At 32.3% G+C, this 21922-nt stretch overlaps 1 protein-coding gene across 1 annotated transcript in view; it reads right to left on the bottom strand.

Annotated features, from left to right (window-relative positions):
- The window catches only part of LOC139483433 (sialin-like), a 28690-nt gene extending 7357 nt beyond the window's left edge, over positions 1 to 21333 (bottom strand). Inside the window, exons 1-9 of the mRNA XM_071267454.1 lie at positions 21193 to 21333; positions 16663 to 16793; positions 12718 to 12967; positions 11638 to 11725; positions 10960 to 11055; positions 6907 to 7037; positions 4000 to 4149; positions 3095 to 3227; positions 2193 to 2343 (exon numbers count right to left, since the gene is read on the bottom strand). Coding sequence (XP_071123555.1) covers positions 2193 to 2343; positions 3095 to 3227; positions 4000 to 4149; positions 6907 to 7037; positions 10960 to 11055; positions 11638 to 11725; positions 12718 to 12967; positions 16663 to 16793; positions 21193 to 21333 — 1271 coding nt within the window. The remainder of the gene's footprint in view (positions 1 to 2192; positions 2344 to 3094; positions 3228 to 3999; positions 4150 to 6906; positions 7038 to 10959; positions 11056 to 11637; positions 11726 to 12717; positions 12968 to 16662; positions 16794 to 21192) is intronic.
- Between the last annotated feature and the right edge of the window lie 589 nt (positions 21334 to 21922).

The raw sequence follows: 21922 nt of genomic DNA, 5'->3' as shown, positions 1-21922 counted from the left end.
ACCATTTTGGTCATGTTGACTTATTTGTAGATCTTACTTTGCTGAACATTATTGCTGTTTACAATTTATCTCTATCTATAATAATATTCAAGATAATAACCAAAAACAGCAAAATTTCCTCAAAATTACCAATTCAGGGGCAGCAACCCAACAACCGATTGACCGATTCATCTGAAAATTTCAGGGCAGATAGATCTTGACCTGATAAACATTTTTATCCCTGTCAGATTTCCTCAAAATGCTTTGGTTTTTGAGTTATCAGCCAAAAACTGCATTTTACCCCTATGTTCTATTTTTAGTGGTGGCGGCCATCTTGGTTGGTTGACCAGGTCACGCCACACATTTTTTAAACTAAATACCCCAAAGATGATTGTGGCCAAGTTTGGATAAATTTGGATCAGTAGTTTCAGAGGAGAAGATTTTTGTAAAAGATTACTTTAATTTACGAAAAATGGTTAAAAATTGACTATAAAGGGCAATAACTCCTAAACGGGTCAACTGACCATTTTGGTCATGTCGACTTATTTGTAGATCTTACTTTGCTGAACATTATTGCTGTTTACAGTTTATCTCTATCTATAATAATATTCAAGATAATAACCAAAAACAGCAAAATTTCCTCAAAATTACCAATTCAGGGGCAGCAACCCAACAACCGATTGACCGATTCATCTGAAAATTTCAGGGCAGATAGATGTCGACCTGATAAACATTTTTATCCCCATGTCAGATTTCCTCAAAATGCTTTGGTTTTTGAGTTATAAGCCAAAAACTGTATTTTACCCCTTTGTTCTATTTTTAGCCGTGGCGGCCATCTTGGTTGGTTGACCAGGTCACGCCACACATTTTTTAAACTAGATACCCCAAAGATGATTGTGGCCAAGTTTGGATTAATTTGGCCCAGTAGTTTCAGAGGAGAAGATTTTTGTAAAAGATTACTTTAATTAACGAAAAATGGTTAAAAATTGACTATAAAGGGCAATAACTCCTAAACAGGTCAACTGACCATTTTGGTCATGTTGACTTATTTGTAGATCTTACTTTGCTGAACATTATTGCTGTTTACAGTTTATCTCTATCTATAATAATATTCAAGATAATAACCAAAAACAGCAAAATTTCCTCAAAATTACCAATTCAGGGGCAGCAACCCAACAACCGATTGACCGATTCATCTGAAAATTTCAGGGCAGATAGATCTCGACCTGATAAACATTTTTATCCCCATGTCAGATTTCCTCAAAATGCTTTGGTTTTTGAGTTATAAGCCAAAAACTGTATTTTACCCCTTTGTTCTATTTTTAGCCGTGGCGGCCATCTTGGTTGGTTGACCAGGTCACGCCACACATTTTTTAAACTAGATACCCCAAAGATGATTGTGGCCAAGTTTGGATTAATTTGGCCCAGTAGTTTCAGAGGAGAAGATTTTTGTAAAAGATTACTTTAATTAACGAAAAATGGTTAAAAATTGACTATAAAGGGCAATAACTCCTAAACAGGTCAACTGACCATTTTGGTCATGTTGACTTATTTGTAGATCTTACTTTGCTGAACATTATTGCTGTTTACAGTTTATCTCTATCTATAATAATATTCAAGATAATAACCAAAAACAGCAAAATTTCCTCAAAATTACCAATTCAGGGGCAGCAACCCAACAACCGATTGACCGATTCATCTGAAAATTTCAGGGCAGATAGATCTTGACCTGATACACATTTTAACTCATGTCAGATTTGCTCTAAATGCTTTGGTTTTTGAGTTATAAGCCAAAAAATGCATTTTACCCCTATGTTCTATTTTTAGCCGTGGCGGCCATCTTGGTTGGTTGACCGGGTCACGCCACACATTTTTTAAACTAGATACCCCAATGATGATTGTGGCCAAGTTTGGTTTGATTTGGCCCAGTAGTTTCAGAGGAGAAGATTTTTGTAAAAGTTAACGACGACGGACGACGGACGACGGACGACAGACGACGGACGACGACGACGGACGACGGACGCCAAGTGATGAGAAAAGCTCACTTGGCCCTTCGGGCCAGGTGAGCTAAAAAGTTGTGCCAAATACACGGACTGCCATTATTCATGATATTGCAATACATACTGTATTAACAAACAAAATACTAAAGATGACATTAACTCTTGTTTGGATCGATTTATTATATTAATTTGGTTTTAAATATTTAAACTTACTTAGGAGCTATATCAATGTGATTTGCACCGTATCCAGCGGCATTGGATCCATTTGCAAAGACAGCAGTGCAGAGAAAAACAACTGCAAGCTCCCGTTTAGAACATGGAACAAATCCTGTTGCTACCAGAAAAATTGATCCTCCAATAAATGCTGAAGTAAATTAATATTTGAATCTTTGTCGTTATAGATATTTAGTTTGCATACATAACATGTATAAGATTTCAATTTGTAGATTAAGATGTTCCCCACCTGAGTTATCCTTGGCATTAGGAAACACGGAGTAGTTGTGGGTAAATTGCAGATCGTTGATAGATTTTATATATGTCTGTACAGTTTGTGTAGAATTTGAATAATTTATATTTATTAACATAACCTTGTCCATTGTAACAGTCATGATATATTTAATGAATTGCGTAAAATATTTGTAACAATGTAAAAAGCAATAACCAAATACCAATGTCGCTTCATTCTCAGTAAATTGCTGCTGTAGAGTTGTATTGATTTTATGAATAAGAATCAATTAGTGAAAATGTTTTTTTTTGAAAACACACTCTTTGTGTTTATTAAATACGATCTTTTGCCGTAGCTAGCCGTGACTTTATAGTTCCAGACAACATTTAATCAGACGAAACAATGTCAACTACATACTTCCGGGTGCGGGAGTTTCTCGCTGCATTGAAGATCTGTTGGTGACCTTCTGCTATTGTCTGTTCTATGGTCGGGTTGTTGTCTGTTCTATGGTCGGTTTGTTGTCTCTTTGACACATTCCTCATTTCCAATCTCAATTTTATTAATATAAAATTATAATAGAAAGCCAGATGACAGTTTGTATATTTTTTACGCGGACTCAATGGTCGGTTTTGCATTAAAAATTAATAATAATAATAACATATTTACTTGCCAATACTTTGAAACATCTTCCTTGTTTGAGTCGTTGTAAGTATGTGTTTACTTCTAAGTCTATCTGCTAAGTGTGCTACCAGTAAAACACTAACGGATGAACATATATATGGAGTCGCTGATAATGCTCCGTTCTAAATTACCAATAAAAAGAATCGATTTTCAATCAATTAAAAAACAAATATGAGACACGATGACCTCATGAAATATTTTACGTTTTCAACGGTCTTGGAATGGTATACTAGTAGTTGGTATTTATTGGCGGTAACTCTTATACCTCCTCCAATCTGCTTTATTTGTACCTATTTATAATTTATTTTTTAGACAATAAAAAGATATTAAATCAATTAAATATTTAAAGCGAATGTGTAATTTTTAACTTCTTCTGACATTACAGCCAGGACTTCGATTGTTCCATTAGAGATCGTTTTGTTTGCATGTCTGCTTAGATGTGATAGTCATCAAAAATATGTCGTCCGCACCAGAAATAGTTTTATATACCGATTTTCTATAATCACCAATATCATTGTGAAAAAATGTTGTAATTATACTGCAATTTGGGCCTCTTTATTTGACAATATAATTAATGAACTGTTTTGTATATATATCCTTTGCTTTGACTATCTACAAAGACCTTACGTTGACGAGAAAGGTCAGAAAAGTTCTGTTTATAAAGAAATTTACTGTGAGCTTAGTAATACCATTGAGTGCATAGTTGACATAAAACGTATCCTTGTATTTTGGTAGTATAAAGGCGGTTTTTTTTTAATTATAAATTGGTGTGCATGCAATGTTCTGAAGTCTGGGAACGCAGGATATTCAAATTAAAGCCAAAAACAATTTGTAACGCAATTTAAACTTTAATTCATAAACAAACGTTCCTAGTGACAGATGAAATATACTTACACTTTTAATATCGAACCTCAATACTTCTTTCATGAATACAGGCAAACTTGTCATTAATGTATAATCCGCCCAGTTGCTACATGAGTGACATATAAGTAACGCCCATAGTGGGGCAGATTTCACCATGTCTTTCCAGGGTGTTGTCATGTTCTGTATTATAGTTTAAAAATAACAAATTTGAGAAATATTGTTATTTTCCTTTTTTGTTACATAACAGGTATAAGAAAATATTTTGGGTCCTTTGATAAAAATGTATGATGTAAACTAACACTCTAAAACGATAGACGTAATATCTGGTATGTAATAACACAGAGTGTGCCTTATTAACTTTAAAACGATAGACGTAATATCTGGTATGTAATAACACAGAGTGTGCCTTATTATCTTTAAAACGATAGACGTAATATCTGGTATGTAATAACACAGAGTGTGCCTTATTATCTTTAAAACGATAGACGTAATATCTGGTATGTAATAACACAGAGTGTGCCTTATTATCTTTAAAACGATAGACGTAATATCTGGTATGTAATAACACAGAGTGTGCCTTATTATCTTTAAAACGATAGACGTAATATCTGGTATGTAATAAAACAGAGTGTGCCTTATTATCTTTAAAACGATAGACGTAATATCTGGTATGTAATAACACAGAGTGTGCCTTATTATCTTTAAAACGATAGACGTAATATCTGGTATGTAATAACACAGAGTGTGCCTTATTATCTTTAAAACGATAGACGTAATATCTGGTATGTAATAAAACAGAGTGTGCCTTACGTAATATCTGGTATGTAATAACACAGAGTGTGCCTTATTATCTTTAAAACGATAGACGTAATATCTGGTATGTAATAACACAGAGTGTGCCTTATTATCTTTAAAACGATAGACGTAATATCTGGTATGTAATAACACAGAGTGTGCTTTATTATCTCTAAAACGATAGACGTAATATCTGGTATGTTATAACACAGAGTGTGCCTTATTATCTTTAAAAAATTGATTTGAACATCACTATTGAGTCTTTTGAAGACGAAACGTGTAACAGGCGTACACAATTAGACAATATACGTATAGTGTCTTGAAATATGAAATTTATTTGTATGAGGCTTAGAAACGGGAAAATGCGAGGTTCTACCGAGCATTTTCCCGTTTCGTGCCGAATACAAATAAATTTCATATTTCAAGACACTATACGTATATTGTTTTTATACTGAAATCGATAATATAATAAAAAAAAAATAAAAATATGAAACAAATATTATTAAAAAAATGTGTTTGGAATTTCCCCCTTGGGGTACCATTTTGGGGTATTTCCCTATGAGCGTAGTCTAGGCGGTAAGCATTGACAATTTAAGGAATTAGAAAGGGAAAATGAATTTAATTAATAGCATTTGATAAACAGGGTATATAAATTACCAATTTGAAGACATAACAGGTTTAAATTCATAAAAGTTTGACCATTGTTACTACACGTTGTCATGGTTGTGACGTGACGTTGTAAGTAGGCGGGGCTTATAGGTGAGTTGAGGTCATTGACGTATAAAGCTAACGTTTATACGTATAGCTTTATCTGTATAGTAAAATAGCTGATTGCAGTATAAATAGTAATCCTTGTATCTATAAGAGTTGTTTTTTGATAAAGTGCCATCCCTTGAATTGTGACGTCTTGCACAAAGGACAATTCATGGATCGCAAGAGACGATTTCCCGGTGTACTCACCCGATTTTGTGTTCTTGTGATTTTCTGTATATGTCTTAATTATGTATTGAATTATGTATTAAAAAAAAATCAACAAAATGTTAACATCGGTAAACTTTTATAAAATAATTTTAATCTCTTTGATACGAACGCAATATTATAATTCACTACAGATAATAGCAGGACCACCAAGTCTTTCTCAATGTAGTCTGTTCGTTCTTTATCATGTTTATTTTTTTATCAACTGCATATATCATAGATTAATAATTACATTTCCATGTGTGTTTCATGATGATACGTTATCTTGATTCTGGCTTACAGTAATCACGCGTCCTTTTGAAATTAACATTCATTACACAATGAAATGTAACATTCATGATGACACGAGCTCCCACAATAAAGTGCACAGGTAAGTTATAGATATTTCATATCTTTTGGACAGTTTGATGGTGTTTCGTAAATTATACCATAGCTTTTGTTGAAACCCCCGGCAATAACCTCACGAGACGGAAAGAAAAACTTGGTAGAAATGATGTTTTCATGATCATAACTTAAAAATGTAGTTATAAGTATTATTGAAAGCTTCTTTTTGTAATTTCATAGGGTTGTAAAACAGTTGACCGTGCGCACATTATTAGAATGAAGCGCTTCCGCCCTTCATACAAAATATACTTCGGTCAACGCTTTCACACCCGAATGAATTTACAAAAAGTAGAGCATTCAATTCTTAAATTGTTAAACGTTGTGGTTTAACAATGTTTTATCGATCATATTCAATATCCGAAATGCTTTTAAAAAAATACAAAAAAAACCTGAGTGTTTGATAGATTATGGCCGATTCTCGATATGTACTAAGTTATGATAAAAAAAATATGCAGCATAAGGGTCAGTCTTATTCGGCTCCATGTAACAATGAATATACGAGATCTGCTTTTAAAAACAAATGAGGACTATGTAGTTATATGTATACACAGTATAACTCTATAGGTTACACTGGACTATGTTTCATTAAATATTTTACAATGTTTCAGATGTAAATAAATCAATCAATTACTGTTTAAAAAAAGACCAATGAATAAAAAGCTATATGCATAAGAACACCGATGTAAATACGAAGTGAACGCTATTGTGATAGTCCATTTGACTATTCGTCACTGATTATCGAACAGCTTTATCGATGGTCACTTATTGTATTTCTGTTACCTTTTTTCTTGTATCAAATGCAACATTGTTTTCGATATACGCTCTTTCTACTTCGGAAATCCTTGGGTGTTTACTAGGGGAATCTCTTACGTTATAAAACCAAAGAACCGTCCAAATACAACACAGACCACCTATAAAAAAATAAATTTAATACGTTCGATGCCCTTTTATGTATTTTATTTCCTCAAAAACGCCAAAAGCTAAATATTTGAAAGCCAAGGACGTATAGGAACTTAAACAGTTGAAGCGCTATATTATTTTCAAAAGGGTATAACAAACATTTTTATGCGAATTCGATTACCTTGCTGTTTTAAGTCCCCTCTAAGTAATTGCATGTATTCAGTGCTTCCGCAACACTGAGTTTATTCCTGAATATTTGTAGTGTTCGTATTGCGCATGCTCAATCTTTAATTTTCATGGTAGTGTTTTGTGTTGTCGGTATTGGTATCGCTACCATAGTTCACTAATCTACTCCTGTTTAATATAAATTCGCTCCTTTGTTGTTGTTTTTTCTCAATTAGAGTGGCTTTGAAATAAATTTCAAAAGTCTTTGTACAATGTTATATTTTTCGTTCGCTCATCAGATGTATACTAGTCAACAAAAGAAACGATAAATTAATCAAAAAGTGTTACATATAAAACAAAATGATATACACTATTTTAAAAAGCTTTTATTTGCAATGTATGCACATGTGATAATGAAAATCAAAACTTTTCGGAAAGTATCTAAATTCCGTGTAAACGATCATAGGGTGTAAATTAGTTTTGCGGAATTGAATAAAAAATCGACACATAATTTTTTAAGTACTAAATAAAATTTCAAATATGTTTTAAAATATTCAATATGCTAATCAAGTTATGTTCATGTTGTAACTAATGGGTTGAAATATTGTTTTTTTTTTAATTTTTGGGAAAAAAAGTGTTTTTTTGAAATCTCAAAAATTGCAAAAACTTTTTTTTTTTTATTTTCGTCTCAAATCAATGCTTTAGATATGAAAACAATACACAGTAAATTTGGAACCTTTCGGATTAGTTTTAAGATTGTTACCGCTTTTTGAATATCACTTTACACATACTGTCTATGGTAAATCAGTTGATAATGTATACATTTTAACGATTTCTCGTGGGGCCGAACTTTGACTTATGAACGAAGAAACTGTATGATTTTTAAAAACAAATTGAAAAACAAACACTGTCTTTACCTTTAAATGAGAGGTTGGCATCATTAGTTGGAACTTCTGTTTTTAAAATTGTCGTTTTATGTAAATTTTGTAAAAAAAAAAAAATCGCGAAAAAACGTCACAAAAGATTTTTTTTTTTTTAAATGGATTTATATTCCCATAATGATTAAGTATTACTTCCTTCAATGTTGGTCCAATGAACGGAAAACTTTATCTTTAATTTGAAAAAAAAAGTCTTGTATCGTTTCTTTTGTTGACTAGTATATCTGAGAACCAGATGCTTCGCAGGGTGCAGCTTTATACGACTGCAGAGGTTGAACCCTGAACGGTTGGGGCAAGTATGGACACAACATTCAAGCTGGATACAGCTCTAAATTTTGATTGTGATTAAATAGTTGACACAGCATAGGTTTCTGACACAGAATCAATGTGGTCTAATGAACTTAAATTTTTTTTTGCCTTTGAGCAATTCACTATGCTGCTGAATATTAATCCTCTCAAAAAAATGTTTCAAGAAATTTCCTTTTATTTATGAAATCTGAAATGAGAAAAATTTAACCCCCCCCCCCCCCCATTTTTTTTTCACATCCCCCTTTCTCTTTTTCCAAAACTGATCTCAATTCAAATTTCTAATGGAGTTTGCAACAATAACTACTCATTTAAATACATCATAAAATATTAAAATGTAACAAAAGGTGCTTGTTATCACTGAATGGTAAAGATTGTTTTAATTTATCAGTTGGTAGTAAAAGTGAAAATACATTGTATATTGTATAAAACAATGATTTAAGTTGACTCAACTACTATTCTGGACAAAGAAAGATAACTCCAATCAATTGAAAATTTCTTGCTATTGCACAATATTGTGCAATTAGATATTTCTAGCTATTGCGCAATACTGTGCAATTGAAAATATTTGCTATTGCACAATACTGTGCAATTGAAGATTTCTTGCTATTGCGCAATACTGAGCAATTGAAAATGTCTTGCTATTGCACAAAACTTAATATAATAATTTTGGATCCTGATTTGAACCAACTTGAAAACTGGGCCCATAAACAAAAATCTAAATACATGTTTAGATTCAGCCTATCAAAAAAGCCCAATAATTCAATTTTTGTTAAAATCAAATTTAGTTTAATTTTGGACCCTTTGGACTTTAATGTAGACCAATTTGAAAACGGGACCAAAAAATAGGAATCTACATACACAGTTAGATTTGGCATATCAAAGAACCTCAATTATTCAATTTTTGATGAAATCAAACAAAGTTTAATTTTGGACCCTGATTTGGACCAACTTGAAAACTGGGCCTATAATCAAAAATCTAAGTACATTTTTAGATTCAACATATTAAAGAACCCCAAGGATTCAATTTTTATTAAAATCAAACTAAGTTTAATTTTGGACCCTTTGGACCTTAATGTAGACCAATTTGAAAAACGGGACCAAAAATTAAGAATAGACCAATTTGAAAACGGAACCAAAAATTAAGAATCTATATACACAGTTAGATTTAGCATATCAAAGAATACCAATTATTCAATTTTTGATGAAATCAAACAAAGTTCAATTTTGGACCCTTTGGGCCCCTTATGCCTAAACTGTTGGGACCAAAACTCCCAAAATCAAACCCAACCTTCCTTTTATAGTCACAAACCTTGTGTTTAAATTTCATAGATTTCTATTTACTTATACTTAAGTTATGGTGCGAAAACCAAGAATAATGCTTATTTGGGCCCCTTGTTGGCCCCTAATTCCTAAACTGTTGGGACCTCAACTCCCAAAATCAATCCCAACCTTCCTTTTGTGGTCATAAACCTTGTGTCAAAATTTCATAGACTTCTATTCACTTAAATTAAAGTTATAGTGCGAAAACTAAGAAAATGCTTATTTGGGCCCTTTTTGGCCCCTAATTCCAAAAATGTTGGGACCAAAACTCCCAAAATCAATCCCAACCTTCCTTTTGTGGTCATAAACCTTGTGTCAAAATTTCATCGATTTCTATTCACTTTTACTAAAGTTTGAGTGCGAAAACTAAAAGTATTCGGACGACGACGACGACGCTGACGACGACGCCAACGGGATAGCAATATACGACGAAAAATTAAAATTTTTGCGGTCGTACAAAAAAGATTAATTTATCAGTTTGAGTATCGGATATTGCCACAGCCGATGCATAAAAGCCATACATGTATTATTTTCTACACCGTGTGAATTACAATAAAATGTGAATGTTTTAAACTTTTTTGGATTCGAGCGTCACTGATGAGTTTTTTGTAGACGAAACGCGCGTCTGGCGTACATACAAAATTTAGACCTGGTATCTACTGGGTCGATGCAACTGCTGGTGGAGATTTATTTCCCCGAGGGTATCACCAGCCCAGTAGTCAGCACTTTTGGACTGACATGAATTATCATCGATATGGTTATATTTATAAATTAACGGTTTACAAAATTTAGATTTTTTGAAATACTAAGGCTTTTCTACCTCAGGCATATTACCTTAGCTGTATTTGGCAAAACTTTTAGGAATTTGGTCCTCAATGCTCTTCAACTTCATACTTGATTTGGACTTTTAAACTTTTTTGGATTCGAGCGTCACTGATGAGTCATTTGCAGATGACACGCGCGTCTGACGTATATACAAAGTTTAGTCCTGGTATCTACGATGAGTTTATTTTCCATAGCAATGCAGATGTTAAAATTAATTGTGAAATGCATTACGTCAAAACTTTCTCTTCCTTGAAGTTCCCTTATATCCTTTTTTATGACCATAACTTGAATATAAAAAACGGATCTATAAATATATTTATAACTTTTCTCGTTTTTGTTGTTTTTTAGCTGTTTACTATAGATTATATGTATTTACCTGTTATATAAAATATGGAACCCCATCCATTATCAAATCCATATTCACATAACAAACCAGAGGTTGCAAAAGTTGTTATAATGCCAATGACAGCTCCTGGAAATATGACGCTTCAACATTTATTTAAATAATTAAATAAATAGTCTTTTCAGATTTTTCACAGGACTAAGCCTATGGGTAATCTCATTGTATGTACACCAAAATGAAAATAACGTTCCGTCATTGGTTAAGGTTCCATTGTTAAATACATTTCAAACCAATCACAATGTTTTGGTGTACGATTTTGAAAATATTACCCAGAATGCATTAAATTCTGAAACGGCGACTACAGATTATAAATTTTTTATAATATGTGTAAATATTTAAATATTTCTGACTCTAAATTATCATTCAATTAGGGTCAATAAAACGTGTACGACATAGGAGATGTGGTAAAGTCCCAATGAGGCAACTAAGCATCACATATCGGAAGAAAAGATAAAAAAGTGAACAAGCTTGGAATGGCAAAATTAAGATCCAAAGTAACGATGACATAGTGCAATCCTAGCTAATGTATTAAATACTGGCAGAGCCTGTGACTTTTCAATACTAATACTCAATTCTTGATTGATACCAATTGAAATTTAAAGGTTCACCTTCATTTTATAATATATTTCAACTAATTATCCACATTCTTACCAACACCCGATACTGCTAACAATTTGCTTGTCTCAAATCGAGGCGCCCATCTTCCCCATAAGGAATAACACGCCGGATGAACTACGCCCTAAAAAATAGTCCTTTACACAGGTAATCCGCATTGTACATATATCTATATAATATAATATTGAAATATCCTTCTATATCAATAAGCACTGATGCAAATTGATAGCACAAAGAATTAACAAAACGCAGGCTGCTTGTATGAATTTTCTAATACTGAATGCTTACGGGTTCATTTCGGGGGATGTTTAGCTTACTTTTTTTCACCCATTGTTTAAAGCCGTGAGGTGACGTTTAGTTGGTCTCATGGGCAGTCATTTCACATCTTGCCTTTCATATTATATAAAACACCTGAGATAATCTTGGTCCACCGAAACGGAGCTGAATAGCAGTCATTCATTATTTCAACTTTAACCATAATCATCAATATACCTTTTAACACTGTTGGCAAATATCTCTAATCTCATGATGTAGTTTACAGACTTGCAATTTTGAGTACAGATATATAATACAAAATATGTAATGTAATGTTATCAGAAAATCACATTTACATGCCGATATCACATTTTACACGGAGTTCCTTGAGTTGAAAATTAAATTGAAAGAAATGTCGCTGTTATATATAAGGGAAGAGGGACGAAACGTACCAGAGGCACATTCCAAGACATAGATTGAAAATAAAGTGACAAAACCATGACTAAAAAAGAAAAAGAAAACAGACAAATAAAATTACACAACACACAACAAAGAAAACTAAAACTAAGCAACACAAACCCCTTAAAAAAACGGGGGTGATCTTAGGTGCTCCGGAAGAGTAGGCAGATCCTGCTCCACATGTGGCACTCGTCGTGTTGCTCGTGTTATTACAAACCCGATAAATTGTCTAATTCGGTAGGTCATATTACTGAAAAGGGAACGAGATTGTAGTAACGACATAAGGAACATATATATCATCTGTGAAACGGATATTCAATAACGGTCAACCAACTCATGATGGCGTCCGTAAATTTTCCGAAGGGATGATTTCAACTTCACCTATTACCTGATAACTCTTACCTGAACAAGTCCTAATATCACACGAAGAATAAATACCAAAACGACCGAGGTTCTGGCACAAACCGGTAACAACACAGTGCATATTCCGGAAACACCCATTGCGATTCCAAAGACACGTGTCCCCCCAAACCTATCAGCAAGCCAACCTCCAGGAATCTGGGTAATAATGTAGCCATAGAAAAATGCAGACAGTAAAGATGATCTAGTTTCCTTATCCCAGTCAAATTCTGCTCTCTGAAACAGACAAAAACTTACGTGAAGAACTCGGCTAGTATTACTCGATTTAATTCACTTGACTGGGCGGAGTTTAACCAGTTCGCTCATAATATACCAGTCCATCTATTGGTAGGTGATTTAGGACAAACTCATCAATGAAATGTAGTCATTCTTTTGTAAATTCCTTTGATAACACTGATGGGTTATTAGAAATCAGTAATAATCATAACGGCAATCATCCTTATCACACATATCTTCAAATAGACTGTCCTTAGCAAATTAAAATGTAAGCTCCGCCCGATCAGTTGAAATAACATTGGTAAATAACGTCGTTATGTAATACAGATGAGCGATTATTACAGTGAATTTGTCAGTTTGATTCAGTTGGTCATGGTTTGGTTAGTTATGTTACTTCCCAGAACGATTACCTCAGTTCTTTTCAAATGAGCAAATAAAATCTAAATAAGATGTTTGAATATATGTTGTAGGTTAAACGAGCAAATAAAAAGCAACAATAAAGTATCTGAATCTATATGCAAGTCAAACGATCTAAATGGAAATTGTTTTGTTTTCTCATTAACACAAGATATTTATGATACATGTATTTACTAATTTGCAAGAATATAACAGTGCGTATGTGTTATAAGTTTACGTAAATTATTTAAATACAATGAAATGTGGTTTGATTGCCAATGAGACAACTATCTATGACAAGCCGTTCTCGTCAAAAATATGTTTAAACCCTCTTTTCAAAAAAAAAAAAATACACACTGAGATTTAAAAACCTAAAATAACACGCTGAGAAATCGAAATTACACACTGAGATTTAAAAAAATAAAAAAACACACACTGGTAATTCAAAATTACACACTGAGATTTCAAAAATACACACTGAGATTAATATGCAAATTACTAATGAATATTCATGAGATGAATAATTCAACAGATTAATATCTTGATCTCAAGAACTCTTGGTCATTTATAATTGTTCCACAAGGACGCAATGTGTCAGTGTAAGATCACCCCGATGGCCGTAGGCCAGAGGGTGATCTAACACTGACATGACTGACACACCAAATCCGAGTGGGTTAACTATTTTACATCCCAGCTGTTTTAGATTAGACGAAAAACCATTTATAATTCATAAAATCTAGTCTAAAACGCCACACAACCATTATAATATACTTTATATATATTACTATTTGATGTCTACCCTTTATGAACCCCGAACACGATGAGTAGATATCAAACAATGCCAACTCGCCCCACTTACCTATCGGCACACACTATATCGCCCACTCTTGTTTACCGACTCGCCCCACTTTTGAAAAAGTGTAAATCAAATTGAACAATTGGTCTGACAACTCACTTATTAACGAAAAAGGTTTAAACCCCACTACATAAATATCTGTTAACTCGCCCTACTTATCAAACGATATTGCTTCCTTTAAGTATGTTAAATTACTGTAATTTCGTATCATTCATCCTGGTTTAGTTGTATGTGTAGTCGCTTGAGATGTTACAGGTCTTGAGTTCGAATCCCAGCATATACACTGGATCTTTTCTACGTGAATTTTGATTGATAGTCTTTTCTGTATAATTATTTATTTATATAAATTATAAGTTTTATAGTGGATTTGACATTCCCGCCAAAATGTTACAAAACAAAGGAAAGCATCCATAACAAAAAAACTCAAACTGGGGTGATCTGGATCTGGCTCAGATCACCCCTGTTAGAACAAAGGAGCTGGGATGTAATTATAATGAAATGCGATTCCTTCAACCAACATTCGTAATAAATTTCAAGACTTAACATCGCTCATATTAATAAGTTTGATGCCTATAATTTAGATCATTACTACCAGTGTATCGGTTTAAAAAAAACTTAAAATCGTATAAGCATGGGTCCCTTTTCAAAAGTCTTCCAACTGTTACCCTGATTTCGCAAGGTAATCTTTTATAGTTTTGTTACATTTATATGCTATAATGAGACACTTGAGTAAAAATTTCACTGCATTCTTTGTTTTTTTGTAGATTGTTCCAATATTGTCTTATAATTTCAATAAAATTTTTCACCATTTGGTTATATTTTGATATAAGAGTAAGTGGGTATTTTTCTTGTTCTTGTATTTCTAAAGTTTGTTTATAAATAATTTGGAACCAAATCGAAGGACTAACGAGTTCTGTCCCCTAGTTGTTTTAAGCTTGTAATAGATTCAGATTAAGTATGCTAAATAGATATGTGAACAAATCTCAGTGTGCGATTTTTAAATTCTCGGTGTGTAATTTCAAATTCTCAGTGTGCGTTTTCAGTTTATTTATTCTCAGTGTATCTTTTTTAAATCTCAGTGTGTAATTTTAAATTCTCAGTGTGTAATTTTCAATTCTCAGTGTGTTTTTTCTTCATTTTTGTAATCTAAGTGCGTCTTTATGAAATCTCAGTATGTAATGTTTAATTCTCAGTGTGTGTTTTGAAGTTTTTAAATCTCATTGTGCTTTGTTGTAATTCTCAGTGTGTAAAATTTTCGAAAAATGGTTTAAACATAGTTTTCACGAGAACGGCTTGCCATATAAACTATCCACAAAAATTAAAATGAAGTGGATATACCTATATATATTTAAATAGCTGAATGTGTAGTTCGAAACAAATATTACTCAGTGTTATATGTACGCACTTGCCTCATTAAAATTCTGACTTGAAGCTTGAATTTCACTACACGCATCTCCAGACACATTCGTGGAGACCATCTTTGAAATTGTTGTGTTATCATGCTCGGTCTTTACCATGCAGACTAAAGCAACACTCAAGTTAACTCTCAATGCGAAAACAAAGAAAAATCCAGCGGAAAAAATAAAAGCTAGAATCCATCGCTGTGCACAACAGGGACTAGTTGAATCTGGAAATTAAAAAAGTTGATTAAATCAATGTTGCAATGTCGATCAGTGAATGTTAAAGGTGTTTCCAAAAATCAAAATAGCTCAGAAAGTGGTCTGGATTTTGCTGTATAAAATCATAGTTTTTTACGTTGACCTATTATAGTTGTTCACATTTCACGTCATTTGTTCTTTTGTTGAGAGTTGTCTTATTGGCAACCATACCACGTCGTCACAGTCTTATTTATATAAAGACTCCTTAGTAGAGCATGAACATTCAGTGCATAGTTTAATGACTTATTTAAAATTCATTATCTAAACTTACATAATATGGATTATGTGAAGGGAAGACCTTAGGCTAGTTTATTTATTTAAATTTTCTGCGTTTTGACTACATTAATAAACCGATAAAACACTGAAATTGTTAATGTTGTACATGTACATGTATGTGTGCAGTAATATTTTCGTACTTCGGAGCTCTTTATAAATGACTGTATGGAACTAGAATTGTACTAGTCAAATATTATATAAACGATTTACATGTGTTGTATGAGGGTCTTGATGGGGGGGGGGGGGGGGGGGTCCGGAGGGGGATGTTATTCTGTAAACATTTAATTTTCACCCCTTTTTTCTCAAATCTTCATTTTTTTTGCGCGTTATTCTCTAATCTTCATTTTTTAAGGGCATTATTCTTTAATCATTTAACCCCATCCAAACCTTCTTGTATGCTAGGCTTATAGTCCAGCGATTTAAAAAATGTTCCCCACGTACTGTTTTTTTTAATAATTGAAATATTGGCTTTTTCAGAAACAGAATTTTTTGAAAATGTATTGAGTCATGTTAGTAGTAAGTTACCTGCTATTTCTTTTTTTTTGTATGTCCATTAACATTTTCTCAGACTGTAAATTACACATGTGTGCAGACAGTAGTACTTTTATCTTTTCTTTAACATTTGACCAAATATAAAGTGAAAATAACAGTAAACACTGTAATAAAAAAAATGAATTCTTGTTCAAGGTTAATGCATCTATATAGACAAACAAACTGTTTACCAGCTGTAACTCGTAAATAAGGAGTATGGCAATCTTATTTAAAATTATCTGTTCTGGGCAAAACGTAAGTATTTATTTTACCATAGCCGATAATGCTAACATTTTCCGAATTTCCATTTTTTTTTTAATAAAAACCTGAACGAAGTAGTAATGTGTAGAATTATATTTCTATACTATTCTGGTTTAAAAATTGAAGTCGAATTGTATCACGACCACCTAATTCTAACGGCATTTTTTTATTCGATTTCCGATATTGGCTTTAATTGCCCTTACAATAGTGATCAATAGTGCAACTTAAATTTACTATGCGATTTTAATTTAGGCAAAACCTCTTAGTGTCAATGTTCGACAGATTGTAAACATCGCGTAAAATACTATATATACATTAATATAATTCTAAGAGATTTTACAATCGTGCAGCTTTGAAAAATCCACTGTACAGTAGGCACAAACAAGCGATATATATCTTACTATCAGGACACCCCTATACCCTATACAATAACTGTACCTTGTGTTTTGTCAGTAGTTTTGTCCATAATTGAGGTCTACAATCGATACACTATGATTGGTAAATTCAAATAACGAGAGATAAACTGTTTGTACATACACACCATGCACACTTGTGTGTAGTTAAGATATTATCACAAATTTCTTCTTCAATCAGGTCTGTACGATTAAACATTTACAACCCAACTTACATCGATCGGTCTATTAATTATAAATATATATTAAAGTGTGTGACTGTGTTTTAGCGTTTCAAAACTCCTCACGCACCAATTCATCCTTATACTTCAATGCCGACATGTAGCTCAGAATTCGATCTGGAAAATTATTTCATGTATTTATTATAAATATATATTAAAGTGTGTGACTGTGTTTTAGCGTTTCAAAACTCCTCACGCACCAATTCATCCTTATATTTTGTAAATCTACTCTAGGGATAAGAAAAAATGCATCCAATTTAGGAGCAAGAGTTGAATTAGGAAGATTGCCTATAGAATGTTTTATTAAAACACAAACCCTTTTATATTTAGCTAGACTATATAATAATAATATTAATCCATTGTTAAAGGAAGCTTTTTCTCTAGCACAGTCTCTAGATTTGACAGGAACTTACTCATGGTATACATATGCTAAAAATATTGTTAAAGAGACTAAAGTTGACCTTAATATTCTTTCTACTTGTAAGGACATAAAAGATGTAAATAAAATAAAAAACGATATAAAGTTAAAAATGAAAAATAGATATGAAGATTGAATTCAAAATAAATTTCAAAACATCGATGATATTATAAAAAGTAAATTTTTTCTCTATAAAAAACTTAAAAAAAGATTACAAACTAGAATATTATCTAAATACATCTAATTTTCAGATAAGGAGATTAATCACTAAATTTAGAATAAGTGATCACTCCCTCTTGATTGAAAAGGGGAGATATTTTAAAATCCCAAGAGAGGAACGTCTTTGCCATAAATGTAAAATACTAGAGGATGAGAAACATTTTTTACTATATTGTGAGTATAATAAAACTCTAAGAAATGACTTTTTTCATCACATATGTACAGAAAATAAGAACTTTAATAATTTAAATGAAGAAGAAAAAATTCATTATTTACTAAATCCATCATCGCCTTTACAAACAAATAAGTTAGGATCCTTCTTGAAAAAGTCATTAGAACTGAGGGCAGGGGACTCTTAACAACTTGTTTGTTGTTATAAATTTTAATGCTGTTGATATTTTGTATGTTTAATATGTATGTATATATGTTTATTGTGTTTATTGTATTAATATATGTTGGTCACAAATTAAACTGTAAAGTTTATATGACAATAAAATATTTGATTTGATTATTGTTCGTTAATGATCGTTAATGATTATATACGCAATAAAGTAAAAATGTTATGTTTTAAAATTAATTTAAAAACTGCAATACAAATTAGTAACAATACGTTAAAGCAACAACATTACCAAATACATTGCAATATGAACAAGTGAATAAGTGTTAGCTATATTTATGGTCCGCTGAAGACGAAAAAAAAACTTTCATAATGATCCTGGTAACAGATGTGACAGTTTATGTTTCCTAATCATTGCTAATGAATCATATCGAAAGATACATGTATAAAATTTACATACACTACAATTAAAAATACCAATTGTTAATTTAACAACAACATAACTTTTAGTATCCTCTGAACCCATAAGCATATTGTTACGGCCAGAAATCGCCTTTAAATTGTAGCCAACAAAAGACACAAATCATTTATAAAAATTAACAAGATTTATTATACAAATGTTTACAAAAGGTATTACACAAATATTACTGTTAACTTAACTGTCAAAATATGAGTCCAATCTGTTATCTTTATCTGTATCCGGAAATCTTTCGGAATCCAATTTGAATATTACGTTCACTACTAATGTCACAATCCAGTATGATGTTGTTTGTAGAATAAAAGTGTCAATCCAAATGCTGTGAATACTAATGTCTATCAATGTCTATGTCCAAGTTTAATAATGAGAGTTTAACTTTAGTGTCTGTATATATAGTGTTGTCATGGAAAATTCTAGAACACTCTATAATGGAACATTGTGGAAAATCCTGGAAAGTTACAACGGAAGTTTCTGGAATAACGTAGAAGTTTAAATTACGCATCTTTTATAAAGATCATTCTAGAAAGTTCCAATCATTCTGTGATTGTTCCAGTGATTCATAAACTGCACAGTTATAAGATTATTTGGTAAACAACTATCAGGTCATACAACACAAATTAGGCCAACATAAATAAACATAATAATTACAATATCATAACACCTCCCCCCTTAAAAGAAGTTTTAATGTAACAAAAACTTATCATGAACAATATGAACAAAAATACATAATATATACAAAGTGATTTAATAAGCTCTAGATAAAGCATCAGCTATTACGTTATCTTTACCCTTAATATGTTTTACAATTACATCATATTCCTGAAACAATAAACTCCACCTAGTCAACCTCTGATTCTTGTTTCTCATTTTATGCATGAAGGTGAGAGGATTATGATCAGTATAAACAAGAATAGGATATACAGTGGGATTAAAATATACATCAAAATGTTGAAGTGCTGACAACATTGCAAAACACTCTTTTTCAATAGTTGAATAATTTTTCTGATGTTTATCTAATTTCTTAGAAAAATATGATATAGGTTTTTCAACATTATCATCTGTCTCTTGATATAAAACAGCTCCTATTCCTACATCGCTTGCATCAACGGCAAGTTTAAATTGTTTTTCGAAGTCTGGAGTAATCAGAACTGGACTATTAATTAAAAGTGATTTGCTATTTTCAAAAGCTTTTTGACAATTTTCACTCCAGATAAATTTAGAATCTTTCCGTAAAAGATGAGTCAATGGTTGAACAACAGTAGCAAAATTTGAACAAAATTTTCTGTAAAATCCAGTCATGCCTAAATATCTCATAAGTTGCTTTCTATTTGTAGGAGGTGGAAATTTGGAAATAGCTCCCACTTTAGCCATAATAGGTTTTACTTGACCTTGGCCAACTGTATGCCCTAAATAATCAACAGTGGCCTGACAAAATTCACTTTTACCAAGATTAACAGTCAAATTTGATTTTGACAATCTATCAAAAGTATCATACAAATGTTTTAAATGTTGTTCCCAGCTATCACTACATACAATAAGATCATCAATATAAGCATAACAACAGTCTAAATCTTTTATAACATTATTGATCATTCTTTGAAATGTAGCTGGTGCACTTTTCATGCCAAACGGCATTACAGTATATTGAAATAAGCCATCTGGTGTAACAAAAGCTGATATTTCACGAGCTCTCTGTGTCAATGGAACTTGCCAATAACCTTTCAATAAATCAAATTTACTCACAAATTTGGCTTGACCAATATTGTCAACACAATCGTCTATCCTTGGAATCGGATAGGAATCAGATTTTGAGACTGAATTTACTTTTCTGAAATCAGTCACGAAACGATAGGTTTTATCTGGTTTTGGCACAAGGAGACAAGGAGAGCTCCATTCACTGTTACTCGGCTCAATAATATCATTGTCAAGCATATATTTAATTTCTTTTCTCATAACTTCAAGTTTGAGTGGATTGAGCCGGTAAGGATGTTGCTTAATTGGAGAAGCATCTCCTACATCAACATCATGACAAACAGAAGTGGTTTTGTTTGGCACATCTGGAAAAAGATTTTTAAAAGAAAATACCAAAGTTTTTATTTCTTCTCTACGATCAAAAGACAGATGTGCAACTTTTGAGTCTAAATTTGACAAAATTTCTGAATTTTTCAATATCTAACTGTCTCTTCCATAGATTTAGAACTAAAAGGTTGTTCAATTACATCTGGTTTGTCATGATTGTTCTCAAATTGAACCATGCCTAAAGTGGCAACTGGTTTACTATCACATACATTAATACGCTCAAAATATGGTTTTAACATATTAATATGACACACTCTATTTTGTTTGCGCCGACCTGGAGTTTTTACAATATAATTCAAATCATTAATTTTACTCTCTATTGTATAAGGACCACAATACTTAGCCTGTAAAGGATGTCCAGGGACTGGCAGAAATACAAGTACCTTATCACCAGGCTCAAAAATTCTGTCCCTGGCATCTTTATCATACCATATTTTCATCTTGTTCTGTACATTTTTTAAGTTTTTCTGAGCAATTTGACAAGCAGTTAACAATTTTTCTTTAAATCTAGATACATAGTCTAAAAGATTCAAGTCAGTATGTTCAGTAAGCCACTTTTCCTTAATCAATTTTAACGGTCCCCTTACAGTATGACCAAATACCAACTCAAAGGGACTAAATCCAAGGGATTCTTGAACAGCCTCTCGGACTGCAAAAAGTAGAAAGTGAACTCCATCATCCCAGTCTCTGTCAAATTGAAGACAAAAAGTTCTAATCATGTTCTTCAATGTTTGATGAAAACGTTCTAAGGCACCTTGAGATTCTGGATGATAAGCACTTGATCTGTACTGAGCAATCCCTAACTGGTATACGACTTGCTGAAATAAA

This window comes from Mytilus edulis, chromosome 7 (assembly GCF_963676685.1).
Source record: "Mytilus edulis chromosome 7, xbMytEdul2.2, whole genome shotgun sequence".
Classification (NCBI taxonomy): domain Eukaryota; kingdom Metazoa; phylum Mollusca; class Bivalvia; order Mytilida; family Mytilidae; genus Mytilus; species Mytilus edulis.
The sequence above is the reverse complement of the archived record's forward strand: the minus strand, read 5'-3'. Positions and strand labels throughout refer to the sequence as shown.